This window comes from Macaca fascicularis, chromosome X (assembly GCF_037993035.2).
Source record: "Macaca fascicularis isolate 582-1 chromosome X, T2T-MFA8v1.1".
Classification (NCBI taxonomy): domain Eukaryota; kingdom Metazoa; phylum Chordata; class Mammalia; order Primates; family Cercopithecidae; genus Macaca; species Macaca fascicularis.
Window position 1 is genome coordinate 119,282,018 of NC_088395.1, and position 26,100 is coordinate 119,308,117.

At 41.6% G+C, this 26,100-nt stretch overlaps 1 protein-coding gene across 6 annotated transcripts in view; it reads right to left on the reverse strand.

Moving 5' to 3' along the window:
* Positions 1-2,369: 2,369 nt before the first annotated feature.
* AMOT (angiomotin) overlaps positions 2,370-26,100 on the reverse strand; it is a 68,656-nt gene continuing 44,925 nt past the window's right edge. For all 6 annotated transcript variants that reach the window (XM_074029151.1, XM_065538399.1, XM_074029150.1 and 3 more), the window contains 6 exons: positions 19,601-19,750; positions 18,342-18,532; positions 10,305-10,427; positions 8,408-8,640; positions 6,524-7,276; positions 2,370-6,195 (listed from right to left, as the gene is read on the reverse strand). In XM_074029151.1, the coding sequence (XP_073885252.1) occupies positions 6,098-6,195; positions 6,524-7,276; positions 8,408-8,640; positions 10,305-10,427; positions 18,342-18,532; positions 19,601-19,750 (1,548 nt within the window). In that variant the 3' untranslated portion in view covers positions 2,370-6,097. The remainder of the gene's footprint in view (positions 6,196-6,523; positions 7,277-8,407; positions 8,641-10,304; positions 10,428-18,341; positions 18,533-19,600; positions 19,751-26,100) is intronic.

Below are 26,100 nucleotides of genomic sequence, written 5' to 3' on the forward strand. Positions count from 1 at the left end.
GGGTTTCTCTATGTTGGTCAGGCTGGCCTCAAACTCCCTACCTCAGGTGATCTGCCCGCCTGGGCCTCCCAAAGTGCTGGGATTATAGGCGTGAGCTACTATGCCCAGCCTTGACTGGCATTTTCATATTCTTTGTTAGCCTCTCCTATCCCTTTCCACAAGGTTCACAGGGACAGGTGTTTATCCCCATTTTACTCATAAACTTCTCCGACACTGTTAAGGAACTTGCCCACAAGTAAATATCTGTTTAGTGGCAGATGTAGGACTGAAACTTTATGTTCTCTTGACTTCTAGACTAGTACATTCTACCACCTGATTGAGTGAGTTTGTGTTTCCATTAGTAGGTTGTTAAAATTCAGAGCAGTTCTCTAGGGACTTTGATCTTGGAAACGGAGTCTTCATTTGATTGCAGGTCTGACAAAGTGAGATTGTCCTTGCACATGCCATTCCTTCACATGGAATATTGATCCCCATCCCCTGGTTCACCTAGTTAACATCTACATACCCTTCAAAGCTCAGTTTAGTTCCTCTCCCTGTGCCATCCCAACAATCATTCCCTCCTTTGCATTAGTTCTGTATTCTTGTTCAAATCTTTGCTATTTCATATATCACAATGAATTATAAATGTGTGTCTGTGTGTGGTTTTCTGTAATAAACTAGAATCATGGACTATTTTTAAATTTTGTATCCTAGGGCCATCTACATAATGGCACCATCTAGTAAGTAGTTATTCAACAACCCACATGTGCCTGAATCCATTGGTAGAGGTTACTAGCAAATAAAAAAACATGGAGACGAAAATACATACCATGGGCTTGGTTAGTTTGTGCATCTAAAGAGTGGGCATTTGTAATGTGTTATAAAATTTTGGTGCTGTGGGGAACATTTTTCTTCTTGGAAACTAAGTCCTGTAACACAGGGCTCTTCACTGAAATACCAGGGCAGTTGCCAGTCAATGTAAAAAGTGATCTAAGACCAAACCATTTACATTTTTTCTCCAATAAAAACCTTCCTGCAGAACAAGATGGAGGTGGGAAGCAGGACATTTTTTTTTTTTCTGCCACTGTGTAACTCATATAGGGTGTGCAGATCACTTATCTCAATAGGAAATGCACACAGAAAGGGAGAGATGAAGTACCATGCGGATGCCAGATCAGTTATATAACTGGATAATAATATCTAGAAATGCTCCTACAATGCAATCTAACACTTTTTTTTTTTTTTTTTTTTTTTTGAGACAGTCTTACTCTGTCTTCTAGGCTGGAGTGCAGTGGCAAGATCTCGGCCCACTACAACCTCTGCTGCCTGGGTTCAAGCGATTCTCCTGCCTCCGTCTCCCAAGTAGCTGGGATTACAGGCGCCCGCCACCACACCTGGCTAATTTTTGTAGTTTTAGTAGAGATGGGGTTTCACCATCTTGGCCAGGCTAGTCTCGAACTCCTGACTTCATGATCCACCCGCCTCAGTCTCCCAAAGTGCTAGGATTACAGGTGTGAGCCACCGCGCCTGGCCAATCTAACACATTTTTGAAGGAACATTGGCTTTTTCTTCCAACAAGTGACTGCCCCTTAAGAAATGGGCACAATACATTTCTGAAAAGAATGCTTTCCAAAGCTTTGTAAGAAGGTCTGGTGAACTTAATACCTTATCTTCTTTGTCCTGAAAAGGAGGGAAGGCTTTTATCCATACGGTTTTCAAAGCACTCATCATAAATATGGAGGGAATCAAGTCCAACTTTAAGAAAAATCAAATTTACAGTTGAATGAATTCTAGACCACCTACCCTATCCCTTTTGCAACACCCATCAAGTCTATTTCACTGTGAAAACGTGTCATTTCAAAGTCCTTGGGGATCCTTGCCTCACCAGTCAGGTTTGGAACTCATTGGTAAACAGGAGGCACAGAAAGGGTAGTGTAAAGGCAGCCTTAACATTTTCAGTGAAGAGCCAACTCGTTTGTGGTTTTGATTTGTTTTTAATAACAAGCTCCCTCAACCAAAACTGATGAATTGGCATCAGAACAAGGGTACAAAAGGAATATCAAGGGGCCTTCCAAAATGCTAACCAAAGGATGAATTCTCTGCTTTGGGTGGCCATCATTTTATCCCTAGAAACCAGGAGATAAAAAGATGCAAAGCTTTTAATATATGCTGCCTGAGTATATAAAGAGACCGATTAGAGCATGTGGCCTGTGGTGTTGTCTTAATACTTTATAATCTATAATCACATTCCATACTTCAAGCAAATGCAAATTCTGCTGCACGCTGCCCTTGAAAGGCAATTTCACTGCATACTGAATTGAAAGTAATCACTGATACAGCACAAATAAAGCCTCTGTCGGGTAAACACCAAAGCATTTTCCACACGGTACTGCATTTTAAAATAGCTAACTTTATTGTCAGTGAAAAGATAGGCACAAAGTGGATTTAAACCTGCTTAACTTTATTGGAACTAGCTCAGTTGATTACAGAATGGGGTCACAATCATTAGGGGACCACATACATTTTAAACCAAAGGCGATTCTTCTCTAGCCATCTGCCAACCCCAGCTATCCATTTTACAAACACATGCCATTAATCACAAGGGAGGCCAGAAGGAGGTTTCATGGCTCCATGTAACCCATCGTTGCTACTGGAAAAAAATAAACAAACTCCCGACACTTGTCCTACTGATGATGGATGGCACTTGGAAGATACATTTCCAAGAATCGTGGCAGGCTGAAATTGGTGGCAATTAGCCCACAGCTGATATCTTCCTTAGAAAACATTTTCAGTAAGAATGCACGTTTTAAGTAACATACTCCATATGCGCATAAGCAATTGAGATAATAGGAGATTGTGTGGCTAACAGATATGAGAATATAATTGATCAAAGTTAGTGCATATGTATACACTTTAAGCTGCCGCATTATCAGGGTTTAGGCTTGTCATAAAAAGTAGTTTGCACAATCAATCAGTTTGTTCATCTTCCAATTGTTATACCCACTCAACAGTGTAACAACAAAAAGAGAACATGACGGGTCTCTGGGTATCTTTCCTATGGCAGATGATGGCAGATATTTTAGGTTCCTGCTGTCCTATTACCTTGAAGCTCAAAAGCAGCATTAAAAGGAAATCCTTCATTAAATCAACAATCAAGATACATGATTTTAAAAGAAAGCTCAAGCTACTTTTATTTCAAAAAAGACTGTTAATAGGAGTTTCATATCAAGTAAAGTTTGTTCTAATGAAGTTTTTCTATACATGGAACATTGGGGTACAACTGACTTAGAAGGTCCTCAGAGACCACCAAGCAGTACAAGCTAAGACAACCTGGTCACCCTCCTTTCCTGAGGTGCCAGTAAAATGCACAGATAGGTAGGAGTCCAGAAAGAGCCCCCAAATGTTACATCCACACAACTGTGAAAAGGTGGCTAATTGAGATTTCTCCCATAAAGTTGAATTTTTGGATCAACAACTAGTGGAGATCTTCTGAAAAGGCTCTATCTATCTTCTGCATAATATACTGACATACTCTTCTTTCCTCTCTTAGATGTACAATGTTATTTTAGCGAATTATCCGGGATTGGAAACTGAGCAGAGAGGAACTGTCTCTGGTATGAGAGGACAGATAGGTTCCGGAAAGTTCAAAATAGTACTTAACCAAGAACTTCTTCCTTTCCCCCAAACACATGAGTCTAAAGAGATGGCTACCACACAATGTGGAATGTATGACATTTGTCACCTTGCAGAATGTGATTAAAATCATGGTTCCCAGAGCCAGCAAAAAGTCTGCCAATGTGTTATAACCATGAAAGGAGTAGGTGAAAAGTGTTTTTAAATTATTTATTTGGATAGAAAGTAGCTCTCCTGAAGTTTGCTACTTGCTGCTTCTACTATTTGAGGTTATTTTTCTCCTTACGACTAAAGGGTAGTATGAAAGAGTCTTAACACAACTGCATTTTTAATTTCTATCTGAGATTCACTTTATAACTGAGGACTAATGTGTATGTAACATGATTACCTCATTATTGAAAATGTGAAAGGACTAGCTGAAAATCACATCACCCTTCCTTTATGTCTCTCTCTTTCTCTACACACACACACACACACACACACACACACACACACACAGAATAATTCCTTTGGAAGGTAATTAGGAAAGATATCATTCCTATACTCACAGAGGAACCCCAAAAGATTATCTAAGATACCCAATCTCCTAGTAAGAAGTGGGATTGGTTTCTTAGGGGGGACATTTATGTGACTCGATGTTGTAATGCAGATCAGAAAAGGGAAAACCTTTTAAAAGGCACTGAAGGAGAGGCAAGACAGAAATTCAGTAGTTTGTCAAGAGTGGACAAGCTACTCCAGCCAGGGACATTTTACAAGATACATATTCCCTGGACCATGAAGATGTCTTTTCGTAAAATGGAATTAAAAAAAGATAAGAGCTTCCCAAAATAAGCATGGTGATTGGCATAATGGTTAGCTGTGTTGTGTGACTTTTAAAAAGTCACTGAACCTCTCCAGTTCTCAGATTCCTCATCACTAAAATGAGGGGGTAGGGCTCTATTGCTAAAGTTCTCTCCCACCGCTATGGCTCATGATGTAATATAACAGGCCTACTCTTCTATTAATCTGGTTTCTAACTAAGACATCCCAAAACCTCTACCCCCCCTACCCTTACCTAACACCCCCCCACCTTCCCTCACCCTCCCTATACCCCTTAAAACTGATCTTAATGATGCTATCTGCAGATTTGTCACCTTAATGAAGGGCAGACAGGTGACACAGGGCAGGGACCTGTGGCAACTGGCATCCTTCTGTGTTCTTGGAGGCAGCCCTATGGCAAGGCTTGGAACCATTGCCTCCTTTGATCTCTACCCACATGCACATTTCCCGCTGCTTCCCAAAGGTATTCCAAGATGGAGTCACTGACAGTGAGAAGAGGTAGTTGAGGATACTGCTGCAATCCACCTCTCCCCCGACTGCAGCATAGTACTTTGGGTTTCTCATGTTATTCCCTTGGAGATGATAGTCAAAAATGCCTTTTAAGACATATGCTTAGAATTTGACACACAAAACAAGTTATTTCAAAGTAGTCACCAGAAATTCAAAGCATTCAACCTGTCAACAAAGATCCTTCCTCACTTTGCAAATGATTGGCAATTTGAGACTGGAGCCCCAGCCAGTGAATCTGTGCTGTAGAAGAAATAAACACTAAGCTGATTGGTCTTAATAAATGCAAGCAAGCTATGTTCATGGCTACACACAGACCATGAAAGTCTGCATATAGCACCTCACGCAAGTCTCCATCAAGGCCTCTGATGGTCTAACTCCCTAAGAGAGAGGAAGTTGTGCATCACTCAGTTAATGTACTCTCCCAGCATCTGAAAGCAATATATTAATTATCCAAATGCATAAATTATTCCAGAGCATATATATGAATGTATGAACCTCCAGGAGGGAACCAAAAGAATCCGTTTCCAAAGCACCACTGAAATGAAGACAAACACAATTCCCTGGGGCAGGGTAGATGGGAAATTGGAAGAAAAAATTAGCTCCAGCACCCTTCTGCACCCCAAAACTCCCTACCTTTTTTCCAGCTTACATAGCTCCTGAAACTATTCCCTTTTATAAGCCTGAGGTGAGAGCTTTCTCCGGCTGCTGCACAGGATAGTAACTATACAAGACAGCACACACTCAATTCTCTCCAGCTTCCCACTTCCAAACTACGTATTACACACTGTCTTCCACACATACTGTGCTCTTCAGTTAAAAATGATCTAGAATATGGAAATTTTAAACAAATTTAAGCACATTGAAAACACTGATGTATGCCCACCCGTTAACAGTCCCAGTATTTGTATAAATTCAAACAATAAGCTTTAGAGCACATTCTGATTAATCTGTCTTTAGAGGTACTCCCTAAGCATACCAGAATAGACTGGTGGTTCACATGGTATTACTCAAGTAGTACATTGTTCCAACAAAAAGTCCTGTTAAAAAACATCCCCTCCCCCCAACCCTTGTCCTCACCCCCAAAACAAGAACCAATAAAAGGGGGAAATGATTAAAAGCATTTTTGCTGAGAATCTGCAGCTCTTGAATTGGCCGTTTAGATGAGATATTCCACCATCTCTGCATCAGGCTCTTGTCCCAGGATCTGAATGGGAGTTTTTCTTTCCAGAGTATTGGAGTGGAACACAGGCCCATCTAAATGGAAATAAGGGTTAGAAAACACTTAGGGATGAAGAAAAAACCTGTATTTCTAGAACTAGACACCATCAGAGCCCTCATGAAGCCAATGGCAAAGTGAGACTTGTCACCTCCCTCATTTACTTCTGCTAAGATAATGGCCTCCACTCATGCCTGTTCCCATCTTGGTGGATGAGAAGTCATTTACAGACTCTCTTCTCTCTCCCTTAGAACATGAAAAATTCAGTCCAAAGGATAACTCTGCCCAGACATCAGGCAACAAGAAATAAATCTGTATTTGAGAGCAGAACTAAACCAAAAGTTACCTGCTAAAGGGAATAATTACCTGCTTTGTCTGGATTGCAGGTCAAACTTGGTATAGACAAACGATGTGGTCCAGGACCGGTAGCTGGACTTGCAGGAACCTCAGCCTGAGCCACAGCTGGAGTTGGAGTTGGAGCTGGAGTTGGAGCTGCAGCCGTAGCTGAAGTTGGTGCCTGAGTCTGAGCAGGAGCAGAAGCCTGAGCCGCTGCTGAAGCCGGAACTGGAACCAGAGCCGGAGCTGGAACCGGAGCCGGAGCAGCTGGAGCAACCTGAACAGCAGCAGCAGCAGCAGCAGCAGCAGCAGCAGCAGCAGCAGCAGCAGCAGCAGGAGGAGGAGGAGGAGGAGGAGGAGGAGGAGGAGGAGCAACGGCAGCAGCTGAGGCAACAGAGGCAGCAGCTGGAATCTGACCAGCAGCAGCTGGAGAAACAGCAGCAGCAATAGCAGCAGCGGTGGCTGGAGACGGGGCAGCAGCAACAGCAGCAGCAGCAGCTGGAGCAGCAGCAACAGCAACTGGAGTAGCAGCTACCATGGTGGTGGTGATAGTGGCAGCAGTGGCGGTGATGGCGGCAGCAGTGGCGGCGGCAGCAACTGGAGCAGCAACAGAGATGGGAGCAACAGTTGCAGTTTTGTTCGATTCCGTCCCACGTTCAGTTTGGGTACTGCAGTCTCGGCTGCCTGTCTTGGAGTGAGCCGAGGGCAGGGGAGTCGAGGGGGGCACAGGCGAGGGTGTGGAAGGGACATATTCAGCACGGTAGTCTCCACCCAAGAGAATGCCTACAAATGAAAGGGGAACAGACATTAGAAAAAAATAGGTGATTCAAATCCAGACATCTAATTACCTGTTCTCCCATTCAAATTTCAGAAGAAATTTGAATGTGTCTAAATTATTTATTTTTGCCTCCAGGGAACCCAGAAATCAGTGTGTGAGGCTCCTCCAACCATGGCTAAAAGTTTCTTACAGACTTCGAAGATCCCTCTGGTCCTCATCCATCACCTGGCACAACATATTAAGCCTGTAAGTGACCTGGGTATCTGTTTTGATTTATTTTTCCAATGGTGATTGGGTTCCACCAAGTTGTCAGAATGCTCCTACTCGGCTCCACTTATAAACCATTACCACACATTACCAGGGAGCAAGAAAGGATTTGGAGAATAAGTCTATTGACACAGATTAAGTGTGGTAATAATTGTGTGATCTAAGGTTCTCACCATGACCATAGTCTCCAAAATGCTTATTCTAACCAAAAGATATTATAAGTATCAGAGGACCAAGAAAGGAATTAAAAGCAACAAAAAGGGTTAAAATAAAAATACATATAAGCTTCCTTCCTCAGGCTCTAAAAATGTGCCCGTGGTATCCACAATATGTCTGGGGTTTTGATTAGAGGGGAGGGAATGGACAGGAATGGAATGAAAAAGTACATTCTGTTCTCATCTCAGAACACTGTGGGAACAAAACCTGCTACCCAAACGATTTAGCGTAACTAAAACTCTGGGTTCTCCTATTATACAGGAGGAAGGAACACAGAAATGCTGGAATTTTGAAATTCTGAATGACAAAAAGGCCACATGGGTTCTGGAGAAAGATAAAGGTGCCACATGGCAAAGGTCAAATGTGAGAATATTTTAGAGGAAATTAGAGTTACCTTCCTTCACACCCAAATGAAACTCAAGATTCTTGTCCTCTAGGCTTTGGCCTCAATCAGTATTCTCACCAGGAGACTTCAAAGTGTGGAGGAGCTCCAGAATGTGGAACTAGGGTCTCAGGAGGAATATGAACCCAAAACCCTGGTACACCTTCCTCTCCAGAACCTGGACCATCATCCCTTTTCCTTAAGCATGGGTGCTTGTCTCATGGCTCTCTTTGAACACATGACTATAATCTTCCTTATTTACTGTCATTACCTAGGCTCCCCTTCCAGCTCTTGTCATCTCGCTTTTCTTCCATGATGGGGGTGCCAGTCAGGGTGGATGAGTGGGAGAGCAAGCCTGATCCAGCATTGGAAATGGACATCAGAGACTTCGCTGGCCGCATGCACGACAGCTGCTCTGTCTTGCTCGGCTCCTTCCGGGAACGCTGTTGGAGTACTTTGATCATGGCATCCTTCTCAATAATCTGGGCATGTAGGGTCTTAATCCTAGGAACCAAAGACAAAGAACATATAAAGACCTTGTTGCGGCCAGGAGCGGTAGCTCATACCTGTAATCCTAGCACTTTGGGAGGCCAAGGCGGGTGGATCACAAAGTCAGGAGTTCAAGACCAGCCTGACCAACATGGTGAAACCCTGTCTGTACTAAAAATACAAAATTTAGCTGGGCATGGTGGCGGGCACCTGTAGTCCCAGCTACTCAGGAGGCTGAGGCAGGAGAATCACTTTAACTTGGGAGGCAGAGGTTGCAGTGAGCCAAGATAGTGCCACTGCACTCCAGCCTGGGTGACAGAGCAAGACTGACTCCATCTCAAAAAAAAAAAAAAAAAAAAAAAAAAAAGATAAACCTGGAAAGGTATCAAATTCATTTCACAAGTCCTCCAAAATGTAAATCAAATTATGCTGTTCTTCATTATAAACAGAAAACTAGATTTTGCTGAATGAATATAAATAAAGCACTATGCCCTTTAAAAAAAAAAAAAAAAAAAGATGTTCTTGCTACCTCTACATTTTGGTCTAATTGACTACATGACTACATAGAGTTCCCATCATCTTTTTGACTAAAGGTTGATCTAGTTAGTTCTGAGTTGGAAGACAAGGGATGGTGTGCTACAGTTTTTAAAACATGTTTTTTTTCAAGTATAATAATAAAAAATATATATAATATATATAAAAGATGACTTTTCATTCATAAAGGCAATAGTGTGAGAAAAAAACAACAACATGTTTTTCTGCACACCCAAATGGATACAGCAGAGCATCAGGAGCCGTTGCTTAAACCTTAGTAAGTCACAATAAAGTACCAGTGAAAAAAAAGGGCTGAATATGAGAGAATGAACTGATGTACTGGGTGCTGTAGTGAAGAATCTCAGTCAATGGAAACAATTTACTCAGTAAGATGAGATCTACTATGAATGAGTGACAACCTTCAGGTAATAAGTCAATGATCATATGTTTATAAAAGGAATCAGGTATCCTACCTCCCACTTTGAGTAGATGTTCTTTTGTTGTTGTTGTTGAGATGGAGTCTCGCTCTGTTGCTCAGGCTAGAGTGCAATGGCACAATCTTGACTCATCGCAACCTCTGCCTTCCAGGCTCAAGCGATTCTCCTGCCTCATCCTCCTGAGTAGCTGGGACTACAGGTGCCCACCACCGCACCTGGCTAATTTTCGTATTTTTAGTAGAGATGGGGTTTCACCATATTGGCCAGGCTGGTCTTGAACTCCTGACCTCAGGTGATCTGCCCGCCTTGGCCTTCCAAAGTGCTGGGATTGCAGGCGTGAGTCATTGTGCCCGGCCAAGCAGATATTGTTTTACTCTTTTATTAAGCAATCTGCTGTACCACAGGGTTGCAGTGCAGTGCTAGAAAGAATACCCCAGAGTGCAAATGCCAACAATTTAAGCTCAGGCAGAGGGCAGAGGAAAAGCAATTAGGAAGGCCAAAGGGACAGAAACCCTACCTGGAACTCCATGTTTAGTGGAGAGTATCAAGGTAAAAGTCATTGCATCTCACACCTTTAAGTGATAGGCTGGCAGGGGTGATGGTGGAGCGGGGAGACTGCATGATCAGATTTCCTAGTTGTGAATAAAGATCCTATCTGGTCTCTATATCAACGTCTCAGATTCCTCAGCGTCCAGAACAACATTTTACCTGCCCTCCATGTCAAGGCAACGCTTATTGGCCATCAAGATTTCTTCCTCTTCTTTCTGGATGCGAGCTTCTAGAGCTGTGTCATAGCTGGTGTTAGGAGAGTGACTGATGACTGTTGTGTCCCTGGGGAGGAAAATGGAAGTGATGAGATGGGAGCATAGCAAAATCAATGAATGTTATCTTTCTTCTAAGTCAAGAAAGGCTTTTCTGGAAAGTCCTACGCTGAAATCAAGCTCATTTGGAACAGATGGTTTCTGGGGAACTAACCCGTAAGAACCTCCAAAATAGGACAGTTCAGCGTTCAGGATAGAAGACAACGTTGTTAGTATAGAAGTGGCTGCAAAAGTCAGTGAGGGATGAGATAGGCACAGGCTTGCCTTCAGAACTGAACAGGTATCATCCCATGTTCAGTTCTGGCAGAGAGCCCCTTCAAGTTTTTAGATCATGGCCAAGCAATAGGAATATGTAGATATTGGGCCAGGCATGGTGGCTCATGCCTGTAACCCCAACACTTTGGAAGGCTGAGGCGGGTGGATCACCTGAGGTCAGGAGTTTGAGACCAGCCGGGCCAACATGGAGAAACCCTGTCTCTACTAAAAATACAAAAATTAGCCGGGCATGGTGGTGCACGCCTGTAATCCCCGCTATCTGGGAGGTTGAGGCAGGAGAATCACTTGAACCCAGGAGGCGGAGGTTGTCGTGAGCTGAGATCGAGCCACTACACTCTAGCCTAGGCAACAGAGGGAGACTCTGTCTCAAAAAAAAAAAAAAAAAAGGAATAAGTATATATTATTTCCATTTTATTCTTATGGAAGTCATAAAGGGAGAAAGGTCAGACTTTCAAGAAAGTCAGAGGGTATACTAAGTAACTTATTGCTACAGATGAACATTGGTAAATACACCTGAGTACTAGAAGCAAACAACAGACACATCGGCTAAGATCAGGTGGGGCATGTGAGCTAATAAATAGAGCCTTTGAGCCAGTCCCACTCGATTCCTAGCTAATCTACATCTGAAACATTCTAGCACCAAATCAATGGGTCTATCCCAACAAAGTGACTGTTCTCTTGCCAGAGTTCTAACTGCATAAAGGACCATGATGTTCCATCTGAAAGTGTCTCAGGCCATTAACTCAAAGACCAATTAATAAGGAAAAAAGGCGTGCATGTGTGTGTGTGTGTCGTGGGGGGCTGGGGGGGCGGTATTAGGATTAGGGAGAATACTGATGCAATTATATTGGTCTTAAAGGAAATCAGACAATAGACCGAGAAAACAATGAACTGGCACTGCTTCATTATACTTCCTAAGAGAATGGGAATCTGCAGGAGAACTCCAGGCATGTTTTCTGTTGGCAGCTAACTATGTTCTCTTAGCTTCAAGATTATGTCCAGTGCCGATGAGGATGAAGTGGCAAGAGAAAGAGGCAGAAAGTTGCTATTAAGGTTGGGGATTTGGGTGAGCCTCTATAAAATTACTGTTCCCCAAAATATACGTGTACCTTATATGCAAGGTTGAAACCATGTATGGAATGATGAAAGAATTGGAGAGCAAGAAGGGGAAAGAATACAATGGCTTTCATCATTTGCTAAACTCAAAGTATTTTACCATCTCAGCATTCTATACTTTCTCTAGTGCAATTCACTGGCTTGTAGTCCTACTGGGTACCCAAGAGGAAGCAGCATTTGCATAGTGCTTGACAGCACAGGCTCTGAATACAGACAACTCAGCAGGTCCCAGCTTCTCCAAGTATTCTCTGCCCCTAACAAGCTTTATGACCTCTGAAAGTCAAGTTACCTGCTCTAAGCAAGCCGCTTCATATGCCAAGTGGGAACAATATTTATAACTTCATCTCATAGAGGATAAAATTATGCAGTAAGACAGTGTCGGTCATGGTAAAAACACTCAACAAAGCTATTATTAAGAGAGAACCACATAACTCAGGAGGCTGAGGCAAAAGGATTGCTTAAGCCCAAGAGTTCAAGGCTGCAGTCAGTTACGACTGTGCCACTGCATTCCAGCTTGGGTGACACAGCAAGACCACTGTCTCTAAAAGGAAGAGAGAAGGAGGGAAAGAGAGAGGTGGAGGAGAGCGAGAGTGAGAGCGAGAGCGAGAGACAGAGAGAGAGAGAATGAATCACATAGATGGATAGATGGAAGGAGACTAACATACAGAGATTACAAGAGATTCTGACTTGAAAGAATTCCAGCTCTTGGTAAAATCCTAGAAGCAATTCCTGTACTGCAGAATTCCAATGTGAAGGTTGGGGCTTTAGAGCCAGGACTGTTGAAAAGTGCATGGTGTCTACGGACACTGGGGAATTGAGCATACGGTTTGTCACTGGGGGAACTAGTGCTGGCCTGCTGCCACTTTCATCGCATAAAAGACCATTTTGGGGACTCAGAGCCCTGCCAGCTAATTGATATGGACACTGTGAACTCCTCAGGAATGGAGCCTGAAAATGTGGGGCACTTAGTGAATTCCGACAGGGCTGCCAGGGCAGCCCTCAGCATCAATCTTCCTTCTAGAAGACTAGGGCTACTAGGCTAATGGCTTAGGCAAAAGCAAGCAAGCACAATATTTGAATGAGCAACTTGACCTGCTACCTTCCAACACTCCAAGACGTTCTCTAAGAACACCAGGAGAGAGATGCTGGGCTACAATCTGAAAATAAAACCTGCAAACCCCAAGCTGCATATTCTTGATTTTGACATCCTCCACCTGAAATTCTTAAGTAAATAGTTTGTCATCTTCTTTCTACTTCTTTTCTCCAACAAAGTTATCCCATCACATTGCTCAAACTGCTTTCTAGCATGTCACCAATAACCTCCTAATTAAAACACCTAGTGGCCTTTCAAACTTCAAGCCTATCTTTTCCTATCAGCATCATCCTTTTGTTTATTTAATGTGTGAACTCTACACGAGTGGAGCACTGTGTTTGAAGTTCCTGGGAGGCTGGAGAGGGGAGAGGCATGGATAAGACTAGTCCGTAACTGTAGGAAACTTACAAGGGAAGACAAAAAAGTAAATAATTAACTAGTACAGAAGTGAGTTTGGACTTTATTCCAAAAGGCAGTGAAAATTATTAGAGCTTTCCAAGGGAATAAAATGATCTAAGCCATGCCTTAGGAAGACGGCCTTATCTCTCTTAGAAATGTGACAGAGAGATAAGAGAAGTGAAACCCTGGAATCAGGCAGACCAGTCAGCAAGGTGATTGTAATAATCCCAGCAACAGATCATGAAACTATGCACCAGCGAAGTGGCAAGAGAAATGGAAACAGGCTGTAGGAAGTAGAACTGATACAATTTGGAGACAATATCAATGTGGGAGTTAGGGAGATGGAAGAATGAATGACAACTTTGTTATTTTGAACTCAAATGCCTAGAAAAAATGAAATACTGTTTGCTGTGAAAGGAAACTGAGGAATGGCTCTTTTGGAAAGCACTGCAATGGGTTTTGATTTTAGGTACACTGGAGTGAAAGTGACTTAAGAATTGCCATATGCCAATATCTAACAAGTTGGTCAAAATTCTAACTTTAATTTTAGAGATATCAGAGTTACTATTACAGTTATTATCATTGCTATTATTACTGAGAAGCTAGAGCAGAAGATATAACTAAGACAGAAGGTAGAATGAGAAGAAAGCAGAGGAAGGAAATTGAGAAATGCCTACAAAGAGGGAATAGGTAGACATGCATTATGTGTGTGAACAGCTTCTACCTTCTGCTTCCCCCTTCTTTACTTCCTTCTTTCCAGAATTTACTTTTGCTCAAAATAAACATGAAACATTACACATTCTGAGAAAGGCAGTAACCTAATTCAGTAAATGCAAGCTGATAAAAATTACATGGTTGATTGGGTGCATTATCTTGTCATCCTTTTGCTGCTCTTCAGGAATAAATTCATTGTTTATGAGCTGAAACTAAAAATCTGCATTGCCAAATCGGTTCTTCTGCAAATGAACAGGGACTCCTACTCAGTAGGAATTTCCCCTCATCTATATTAAACATCTAGAGAGGACTCCCTAGGGACAAAATAATATGGAGCCTTAATTCAGGCCATATTATTGTGATTATTTATAATATTTCCAGGTAACTAAACAATTAGCTTCAATTAGTATCTTACTGAACAGCTAATAATCCCTATTATTACCATCTTTGAGCTACACCATTTCTAAGAAGCAGCAGAGTTATAGCAGCTAAGGTGACAAAAATATAGATTTAAATCCTAGTTCTTCTGTCATTTAGTAGCTGTGTGTGATCTTGGGCAAATTATCTAACTAAAATGAAAGAAATAAATGTCCTGTTATCACTTTCAACAAAACAAATATTTTAAGTAACAAATACTCATTTTAGATATGCCAAAATATCTTAATTTACTATCTATCTATCTATCTATCTATCTATCTATCTATCTATCTATCTATCTTTATCTCTCGGCCCTCTTAACCTTTCATCAAGTAAAATTCACCTAAACATACAACTGACCAATCTCACAGAGTTGCTGTATCTGATGTTTAAGATGGATCTCAGGATAAAGGACAACGCCAGCACTTTCCATATGCATCAAAATGCCTCTTCCTGGACTCTTTAAGGCTAAAAACCAATATCTAAGTGTTGGAAGGGATATAAATAGACCACCTAATATGACTTATCACCTGAGAAAAGACACTTGCCTATTCTTATATTATATTTTATTATTCACAATGGTCAAAAACTGGAAACAATCCAAATATGCATATATCCAAATATGCATACATAAACTGTGATACATCCATACCATGGAACACTATTCAGCATCAACTTGGATGGGTCTCAAAATCATTGTGTTGAGTGCAATATGTCAAACAAGAAGAGTAAATGCAATATGATTCCTTTTATATGACATTCTAGAAAAGAAAAGTATAATTTTGTGACAAAATAACAGATTAGTCATTGCCTGGGGTCAGGCATGGGAGGAGGCGATCAAATTCAAGGGCACAAGAACACTTTACAACAGGTCCTCTATGTTAATTGTAGTGGTGGTTACACTGTTGTATACAATTACCAACATTCATCAAACCGTACACTTACAACAGGTGATTTTTTAATATGTAACCAATATCACAATTGAAAAAAAAAATTGTTTTCTCCAACTATCGTTGATACCACCAAAGCAAGATGTCCTAATTGTGAAATCTGTCATTTACCAATGAGCCATTAGGTTTGGAATATATTAAGCTTGAGATCCTGGTAGAATACACAGAAACCAAGCTGATCATTAAAATGTGGCACCAGATTTAGGGATATAATTTATACATTTAGAAATTGTTTCCTTCCTGCTTTCACATCTTCCTTTCTCCTTCCTTCCATTTCTCTTCTTTCTTTTCTTCTTTCCTTCCTTCCTTCCTTACTCAAATACACTTGAGCACTTTCCAACTGTAGCCAATATCCTAGACATTTAAAAATTATTTTGAGGCTGGGCGCGGTGGCTCACACCTGTAATCCCAGAACTTTGGGAGGCCGAGACGGGTGGATCACAAGGTCAGTAGATCGAGACCATCCTGGCTAACACAGTGAAACCCTGTCTCTACTAAAAATACAAAAAATTAGCCGGGCGTGGTGGCACATGCCTATAGTCCCAGCTACTTGGGAGGCTGAAGCAGGAGAATGGCGTGAACCCGGGAGACGGAGGTTGCAGTGAGCTGAGATAGCGCCACTGCACTCCAGCCTGGGCAACAGAGCGAGACTCCTTCTCAAAAAAAAAGAAAAAAAAATTTTTTTTGAAAGAAAAGAAAATATTAAACTTTTACCATGGAAAGGGGCAAAGGGCAGAACCTTGGTCAATAGGTACATTTAAGACTGAGAGAAAGAAGAGGAAAACAGGTAGACAAAAGGAATAAAAAGAAATGTTGGAAAGAAAGGCAGAAGAGCCCACAGGTTTTGAAATAAAGTTTTCTGAATGTTACCACCCAAATATAAAATCTCATTTGAAAGGAAAGAGGAAAAGAAAACCAATCTCCATGGTAGAACATAAGAGGCACTATCGTTGGAAGAGTAATATAATCCTAGAAATAGGAAGGTCTGAAGGAATCGCCTAATCCAATTCGCTTATTTTACAGAAATTTCAATACAGTCTGTCTGCCAGTGTCTCCTGTGGATTAGATTAGTAGCATGCCAGAAAGACACACAGTCCTGATCTGGAATGTTCGCCTGTGGGACTATCAGAAAGTGTTCTTTCTAGGTGGGAACAGGCTGTGCTTTATCCTATTGAGTGATAGGCATGCACATTTTGCCAAAAACAGTGATTAGATGAAAAGTTTCTACCTGATGATTAAAGGGAATTCAGTTTAAATTAAATCTATCTTGTGGGAGCCAATAGATTCTGAAAATCCATCTGAAAGGGGTTTCCCCGAAGACACAAAGCTTTCAAAGGAGGAAGGAAGGAAGGTAGTTTCTTTATACAAAGCCCCAGTGACAACCCCCTAAGCTCTCCTGCATTTTGACCTGGAGTCTATTCTGAAGCAGGAACCATGAACCCTAGCTTTCTAGTGTTTTCTCACACTGCACACTCTCGCGACCTGAACATTTCTAAGCTTCTCCCTAAAGGTGACAAAATTACCCTGTATCTTTCCACCTCTCAATAATAACAACGTTTTTTTAACGTCAGCGTTTCTTATATAACCTCTGAACAAGTGCTAGACACAGGTGTTTCCTTGGGAGCCAGCAGGTAAAATTACATTTAATTCTGCTTCTAACCTGCCTACAAACTTCGAGACCATCTTCTGGCATAGCTGGGCCTTCTGTGCACTCTATTGCCACACTGCCATGTATTGAGTATACCTTGCTTAGGAAACAAGGCCAGCAAGCTTAAGCCCATGAGGACTTCAAAATCAAGCCACACGCAGCTTCCATCCATTTGAGGCATAGATGGTATCTAATGAAGACAAGCAGATCACATTAGAGAGACATGTCTTCCTAAAGAATCGAAGTGGGCTTACAAAGCACCGGTTCAGCTCTTAGCACTGAACCTCCCCACCTCTGATTTGGCATGAGGCGGACTCAAAAATAAATGTATCCACCACCCCCTCCACACACATATACCAACCCAAAGTCTGGCAAGCACTTCCAGACTCTGCTGGCTTACCATGTTTAGGAGAATGTTAAAAACAACACTGTGGTTTTTAATAACTTTCTGGGTAGAGACCTATCTGGGTGCAATATGCTGTAGCCTGCCTTTCATACCCAATTCCAGACCAAGGCTCTGTTATCGCCACAACTCAAGTCATCACCTGACTTGAATTCAGTTTTTATTGTTTCTCTCTCTCTCTTTCTTCTTGTCTTTTTACCCCAACTGATGATTATGAGCAGTAGCAAGATAGACACATGGAGTAACAGCAACTATTTCCTCCAAAGGCCAATAATGAACTTTTATAATTTGAAAAGGGGAACAAATAAGAAGCAAAAAACAAAAATCCTTCGGCCACTTTCTCTCCCTTACCAGATGAAATGTGACTGCTCACACATGATGAGGTGGTGCACATAGAGAATGCGGCCTTCAAATATTGACCTTCCCAAAGGGCAGGGATGGGTTCAAGTTCAGCACAGCCTTTGACATACCTTGGACAAGCCAGAGCTATCAAATGACAGCAGCAACTCCTCAGTGACATTTAGTTTCTGAGTGGTAGTTTCTCTGGAGGGGCTTTCACTCCAGTCCTGGGGCTAAACAACCTGCATATGTGGCTGAAAGAATCTTGTGGCGCTGGGGAAGGAGGGGTGCAAATTTACAGCTGATCCCATCTGCAATTATTCTGGCTTCTGGGGAAAGCTGAACTATGATTCTAATAAGTTTATAAGACAACTTTTATGTTCAAATCGCTGACTCTCTGTCTCTACAGCCGTTCAGTCCCTGCATAATCAGATGAAAGAAAACACACTTAGGCAGAAACGGGGGGGGGGGGGATCCCAGAATATTAAAGAAAATAAAACACTGGAAAAATCTATGAATCAGTGACCTTTCTGTTCTTCCCACTCATGCCCTACCAGCTAACTACTTACCTCTGAGCAGCCACGGTTGCAGCAGCATCCAGAGCGAAATGTCTCATCACATTCTCCTCCAAATATTTCTGCTCCCACTTTGTCATATCAGCTTCCAGAGCCAGAATCCTCTCCTCTTTCTCCCGAAGGAGCTCCATCAGCGCAGTGGCATTGTATTCTGAAACACTGGTGGGCTGACAGTTGCCCTGACGCTGTTGGGCCAGATGCAGAGAATCCTCAAGTGAGTGAGAGAAGAACCATGGTGTCTGAGCCCCTATTCTTGGAAAGGATTACTGCCCAGCCTACTTCTGTTTCGACTCTGATTCAGAAAGAAGCAGGGGGAATTCAGATCTCCTCCTAAGGCCACAGGACTTCCTATCATGGGCTTGAATGTGAGATTCCCTTGGCCAGGAAAGGGGCCTGTCATATCAAATTGTCATGCTACTCAGAAAGTGAATTAATGGGCTAAAAACTGCCATCCCTGCCTGCCAGCATAACACACAACAGAAACGAGAATTTTTAAATCTGGCCAGGCACGGCGTCTCGCACCTGTAATCCCAGCACTTTGGGAGTCTGAGGCAGGCGGATCACCTGAGTTCGGGAGTTTAAGACCAGCCTGGTCAACATAGTGAATCCCTGTCTCTACTAAAAATACAAAAAAAAATTAGCCGGGGGTGATGGTGCATGCCTGTAATCCCAGCTACTCGGGAGGCTGATGCAGGAGAATCGCTTGAACCTGGAAGGTGGAGGTTGCAGTGAGCTGGGATCATGCCACCGCACTCCAGCCTGGACAATAGAGTGAGACTCAGTCTCAAGAAAAAAAAAAATCTAGGATTTAGTTCCTATCTTGCCCGTAACTTGTAGTTATCATTAGCGATTTATGCCAACTTTTCCTAGTCTTGATTTTCATTCATCTAAAACTGAAGAGTGGTACGGCCAGATGATTTCTGAAGACCATTTCTAGTTCTACAGTATCAAGGCGTGTATTTGTGTAGCAGCTCTAATTCTTACAGCATCTACTGTTCCTGGAGTTCATGTGAAAATAAAAGGTGCAAGATCATAGGCTTAAAGGATATTTCTGGGATAGGAAGCTAAGGAAACAGACTTTGTATTCACAATTGGGAGGCACTCTGGAGTAAGATTAGGTGGGAGAAAAATGTAAAGATGAGCAAGTGTGTGCTTTCAGTGTTCACGTCAAATGCCAACTGAAAAATAAGCAACCAGGAATAATGTCATTTTCTTGACTTGTTTTCCCCTTTCTTCCTTTAAGTTCTCCATACCTGCTGGATTCTCAGGGATTCCAGTTCCCTCTCCAGTCGTGTCCGGAGACGGTGCTCTAGCTGCTCACGTTTTTCACATGCTGCCTGGAGCTGTACAAGGGCCTGCTGCATCTTCTCCACCTTGTCAACGTACACTTGCTTCTTTTTCAGCTGGAAATTCACGTTGGGTAATTTGCAAGGTGAAAGGAAAAACAGCAAGCAACAGGGTCAATTATGTATCCCCCAAATCCAGCCTTGTGTTTACATCTCTTCTTGTTTTAGAGTCCAGCTGCAAAAAGGAATGGATGGCGAGAAGGTCCTTCACGGTGAGTAGCAGGCTGCCTTGTATTGCTCATACAGAGAATGTGAAGGAATCGAGAGTCCCTTTTAAACCTCTTCCTTCTTCCCCATCTCTATACCTTTCCAAAGTCTACTCCCATCAGTACCATCTATGTTAGAAGGCCAAGTTTTTCAGATTCCCGATTACGCACATCCTTATCTCTGGTCTTTTTCACTCTCATATGGAATATTCTTGGGGAAGGCATATCTTATTTTGGTTACTGCATTAGGCAAATGCTTTAAAAGGGGGGATCTCCAGGAAGAAAGGTTTGCTTTGGTATGGAAAGGAAGCCCACCCCCTTTTATGTAGCTGTCTCTTCTCCAAGTGGGAGAAAAAGAGTGATTAACTGCTGAAGGTACAAGGTCAGAATTGTCTTTTTGAAGTCTTTGGTCCTGGTAATCACCCCATATAATCCATCACTGCTCTCCTGGGAAGTTTCTGCTTCTCAAAAGTAAAGGTGTCATGTGATGGTTCAAAAGCCTTTACCCTCCACCTTGCCTAGCACTGCCTTGCTAGTTCTTTAGGTTATGTGTGATTGCTACTTCATGAGCCTGAATTGGAAACCCTGGGTTATAGTCTCATAACTTTTATTCTGGAACCATAAAAGATCCCGAAAGCCTCAAACTAATGACTCAAAAGTGAAACTAAATGAGTCAAACATTATTATTTCTCTTTGCAAGCCTATAAGCCATATCCAAAAGCAAATGAAGAAGCAAGCAGGGAATAAGAGTGTGAGTTCTTTGTAACCTTGTAGCTTAGAAGCAAAAGTTTGGCTCTATGCAGATAAAATAATGAGAAAGATCTCAGAGCTCTTTAAAGAAGATATGTATCTTCTTTAAAGATATATATAATCTATATCTTCTTTAAAGATATAGATATAGATACATCTATATCTTCTTTAAAGATATAGATATAGATACATCTATATCTTCTTTAAAGATATATATATCTTTTTAAAAGATATCTTTAAAGAAGATACATACACACACACACACACACACACACACACACACATACACCTATGGTGCATCTATCTATCTGTCTGTCTATATCTTTAAAGAAGATATGGGGAAACTACAGGCTTTCCAACTTGTTAACAAATAAGCAGATGACGCTTCTTGTAACACTTGTGGGGCCCCCTCAATGCTAATAAATCAACTCATAGCTGTTTCCAAAGCAGAAACTCTTCCAAGTGGGGCACGTCTGTCATTATCCTTCTGATGGAAGTTGATGTTATAGGGACACTTTCACTCTTCAGATAAAAATATGAAAATATTATTGATAACCTAGTCAAAAAGAAATTCAGGCATCTGATTCTGACTTTTCAACAAATTCCCAAGCTCTTGAGTTACCTAGGTAGATAACTGCAACATAAGAAGTTATCCACCCTACCAGCATTGCCTAACAGCCACTTAGCTGGGGCCCAGCTGGCAGAACCAACCTGACTCCCTCATTGCAGAAACCTTCATGGTAATGAGTCCAAATCACTACTTGGTAGAATTTCCAGTCAGACAGCACTAGCATGTACTGGTGGAAAAACCTTCTTGTCTTATAATGGCCCCCTCCTCAAATTAGAATTGCTGAACTTTCTCTAAGTCGAAGGAATCCTATCTTGTATTTTCCTACCAGACCTGTAGTATGCCTTGCCTAGGTGACTGGAAAACAAAAAACTTTTTCTACTTTTGTTGTACTTCCTTGACATTTCCTTTCATTCCAAGTCTAGTTCAATCTAGCCTTATAAACCAGTGGAGGTGAGTTCGAAGCCTAGATGTTTTTATCCATTAGAACATTTCCTAGGAAATAAAACAAACAAAACACCATCACTCTCTTTATCTCAATAAGTTTAAACCTTTCTTCCCCGGGGTTTGTGGCTGTTTATAACAACATTGACTAGGGCAACCAAAACTTTTGCCTCTGTCTTCCTATTTGCTAAGCTTGGAATAATTGGAGAGAAGGAAACATCCTCTATCCTTCACCTTTTGGGTCTTATAATCCTTATGAGCAATTTAAAGCTGAATGCATTTATTTGTGAATCGCTCTGAAAGCCCTAAGGGAGCAGGGCAATGTTAATACAGAGAAAGTTAACTATAATTACTAAGGCTTACAGCAGTTATACTTAAAGGCAATTAAACTTAGATAGCATGCAGTTCTTGCCTTGGTGGTAAACTACTGCAATGCAAGCTCAGAAAACTGAAAAATAAGCAATCCAGGGCCATGTGGATTTCTTGAGAAAGGAAACCAAAGTATCCTAGCAAAAGCACCCCCGCAATATAAGTCACTGAGCCAACTCTCTGGAAGGGAAATGCAATAAAGGCCCGGGGAGTTGTCTGAGTTGGCTGAAGATAGGCATGCAGGTCAGATAAATACCACAAAGCAAGCCAAAAAATATCCCATTTTGATTTGCCACTGGGATGATTTTCCACAAGGTAGCAGGACCATTGTGGCTGGCATAGTTCTCCCACCTCATTTAAAATGAGAAAAAGTGCAACTCACCCATTAACATCATAATCACCTAGTAAATGCCTACTCTCTAGATAAGTTAGGGTAGAAAAAGACAACTCTTGCATGTGACCAGTGCAAGATCCTAGAGATGCAATCAACAAAGCCAACCATCTTCTAAGTTACACTCTCTACATTTTCTAGATCTTATCTACATGTAAAAAGGAACAAAGACCTACATGCTTTATTGACTCCACTACTATCTTGGACGTTATGTGCTTCACTTTTACCTTAGTCATGACAAATCACCATGTATCTTTATATGAATCAAATGAGATGATGCATTAAGTGCTTAGTAGAGTATATGGTACAGAAAGTACTCCAGGTTGTTTGTTCCTTTTTAGAGAAAAATTAATACCAAGTCATACACATTCCAGTCCTCTGAACTTTGAACACTCACTCCAGATATCCTTGACATGGCTATCATTCTCTTAGTAACTCTAATGATCACCTCATTGTCTAATTAGACAACACAAATATAGCGATTTCCCCACAGGAAGACATATAACATTAGGCCTCAAACACTTTATGCTGTAGATATCTTTGGATAGCAAGTTGTTCATTGGAAATACAATTAGAAGCAACCACTGAGTAGCTGCAAAGATACCATATTTCTCTCCAAATGACATGATTTGCAAGGTACCTCTACTTTAGGAGAAAGAAATATTTTACCTAAGATCAAAAGTACTATTTAAATAAAGACCCTTAGGCAAAACTAATTCTCTTTCTCTCTTTTTCATTCTCTCTCTCTTCCCTCTTTCTCGCTGTGTTTGTATGTGTGGGGGGGTGTGTGTGTGTGTGTATGTGACACACACACAGATATACATATCAGAAATTTCTATCTGACAGCACAATGAAAGGTAAAGGAACAAGCTGACAATCAGGAGACTTGGGTTCTAGTCCTATCTGTGCTATTAATAGCAACTTGCTTCTCTATTCTCAGCTACAGAGATCTCATTTGCTTAAAAAAAATGAAGGGGGTTTCAGGAGTCAGCAAACCAAAATGGTCAGCAGCCGCCCAAATCCAGCCATGTCCATTGATTTTGTCCATAGCTGCCTTATAGCTACAATGGCAGTCGAGCAGCTGGAGTTGCAACTGAAACTGCATGGCCCACAGACCCCAAAGTATTTACAATATGGTCCTTTAGAGAAAAGTTGGCAAACCCCTGGAGAGGTCTTCAGATGGTGATGCAGAGTCCTAGTGTTTGGTGGAGGTGCTTTAGGGGCCACTATAGTGGGTGGGTTACATCAGACGGTTCCTCTTTTATGTGCTTTACGTATTAGGGTTCTATTTAAAATTTCACTTGAAAAAACAATTGCCAGAGCTTTGTATGTGTTATATTCATGTTCACTTTTGTTGTCTTGTATCTGTCTTCCCTAGAGAATGGGCCTCCCACCTTATTTTGCTCCATCATCTTTTCATACTTGATGCTTCAGTACAGTTACATAGCTTAAGGTTACTGAATAGCCCATAATATTTCACCCCTCACTGCCTCTGGAGGTGATATTCTCTCTCTTAGGAATGTCCTGCCCCACCAGGATTTAAGAAGTTAAAAAAAAAAAAAAAAGCAGGGCTAGATACGTGATCTCAGAAGATCTATAAGAGTCTTTAACTCCCAAATAGGTTATGAATCAGAATCCCCTTCTCACCTTCAACACTGACCAATATCCGAGAGGGCTCAGCCAAATGGGGTCCTAGAATTCTGTACTGACACATTCTTAGAGGTAAAAACAAAAGTTTTGCTTTAGTTTGTGTGTAAGTACATGCAAGAAACATACCACATAATGTGTGGTTTTGTCATAAGACCCTAGATGATTTATTTTTCTGTTTTCAGTGTTCAAAGAACTGAAGGTTCACTTAAAAAGTTTCCAAAGCCAAGATAGTGGTTCGAGTGTTTGTGCATAATATGAGTTGTGAGGACCACAGATTAGTGACTCTAGTTTCTAATCTAGAGACCAGTACCCATGAGCCCTAAAGATTCTAAGTAAATCTATCATTTAAGCCAAATCCCTCCTGAACATTCAGTGAATGGAAGGAATCCTTTATGTATTAAAGTTTTCTTACAAAATGCCAACTTTCAAGAAGTTGTCAAATCCTTTCCTTGCTTTCTCTAATTCTGTGTTTTCTTAATGTAGACCCCTACACCACTTTTACTCCCTGGCTTGATCTTTAGATCCACTTTCTCTCTAACCCTAACCTGACTCCCACCTCCTACTGTACTCCAAGGTCCAATCTATGGTAGTTTCCTTTTTTGGCTTTATATGAACGGTTTTCAACTGGGGACAATCGCTCCCCCACCCCCTACCATGCCCAACTCTCCAGGGGACATTTTAGCAATGTGTGGAGACATCTTTGGTTGTCACAACTGGAGGTGGGGTGCTACTGGCATTTAGTGACTAGAAGCCAGGAATGCTGCTAAACAGCCCATAATACACAGGACAGCATCCTACCACTACCACTAAAGAGTTGTCCAGCTCCAAATGTCAGTAATGCTGAGGTTCAGAAACCTTGCTCAACACTGCAGCACTACTGGAGATCTCCTTTGTGCCACACTAATATTTTAATGTTATCATGTTATCCTCAGTCACAGACCTCTAGGTGACTGTAAGATTTCTAACTCTGAAACTTAGCATGCCCCATAGTTTTCATCTTTCCTCAAAATGTCATCCTTTTGATACTTCAGTCATCATCATCACTTACCTAATTTTTCCAGTCTCAGAATCTTGGAATTATCATTCTTCCCTCTTTCCTTTGTCTACCATATCCAATCTACCACTATGTCTTAATTCTAACATCTCTCATATTATTTCATTTCTTTATATGTTCATAGCCAACACAGTTTAAGCTATAATAACACCTAACAGATCTTACTTTCATTTGCTCTCCTGATCTATACACACATGCATACGCATACACACAGACACACACATACACCCATGAGTCCATCCTATATAGAGCTGCTGTAACAGACTTCCTGAAATAGTCATTTAAGAAAAAAAGCAACCGGCTGGATGCAGTGGCTCACGCCTGTAATCCCAGCACTTTGGGAGGTTGAGGCAGGTGGAGAGGTCAGGCATTCGGGAAAAGCCTGCCCAACATGGTGAAACACTGTCTCTACTAAAAATACAAAAATTAGCTGGGTGTGGTGATGAATACCTATAATCCCAGCTACTTGGGTGGTGGAGGCAAGAGAATTGCTTGAACCCAGGAGGCGGAGGTTACAGTGAGCCGAGATTGCACCACTACACTCCAGCCTGGGTGACAGAGACTCTGTCAAAAAAAGAAAGAAAGAATGACAAGAAAGAGAGAGAGAGAAGAAAAGAGAGAGAGAGAAGAAAGAAAAAGAAAGAAAGAGCAACCTACTAACCTACTGCACACCCATTCAATTAGTGTTTATTAGGTATCTATTATATCCAAGGCACTTTTAAACCTACCTCCTCTCTTCTTTAGACCAGAGCTGCACTCTTTCATCCATACCTCAAACTACTTGATGCTTTTATGTTTACCACTCAGTCTACTGTCACACTCTCCTCTGTTCAGCCTAGATATGGCTCTTTAAAATGCCCTTATCAATCTAGGGTCCTGCTGCCTTAAAATTCTACCACGTCTACTATGCAAATACTCAAATTTCACATTGGTCTGATCACTTCTTATCCCTCCTTACTAAATCACTAAACTCTC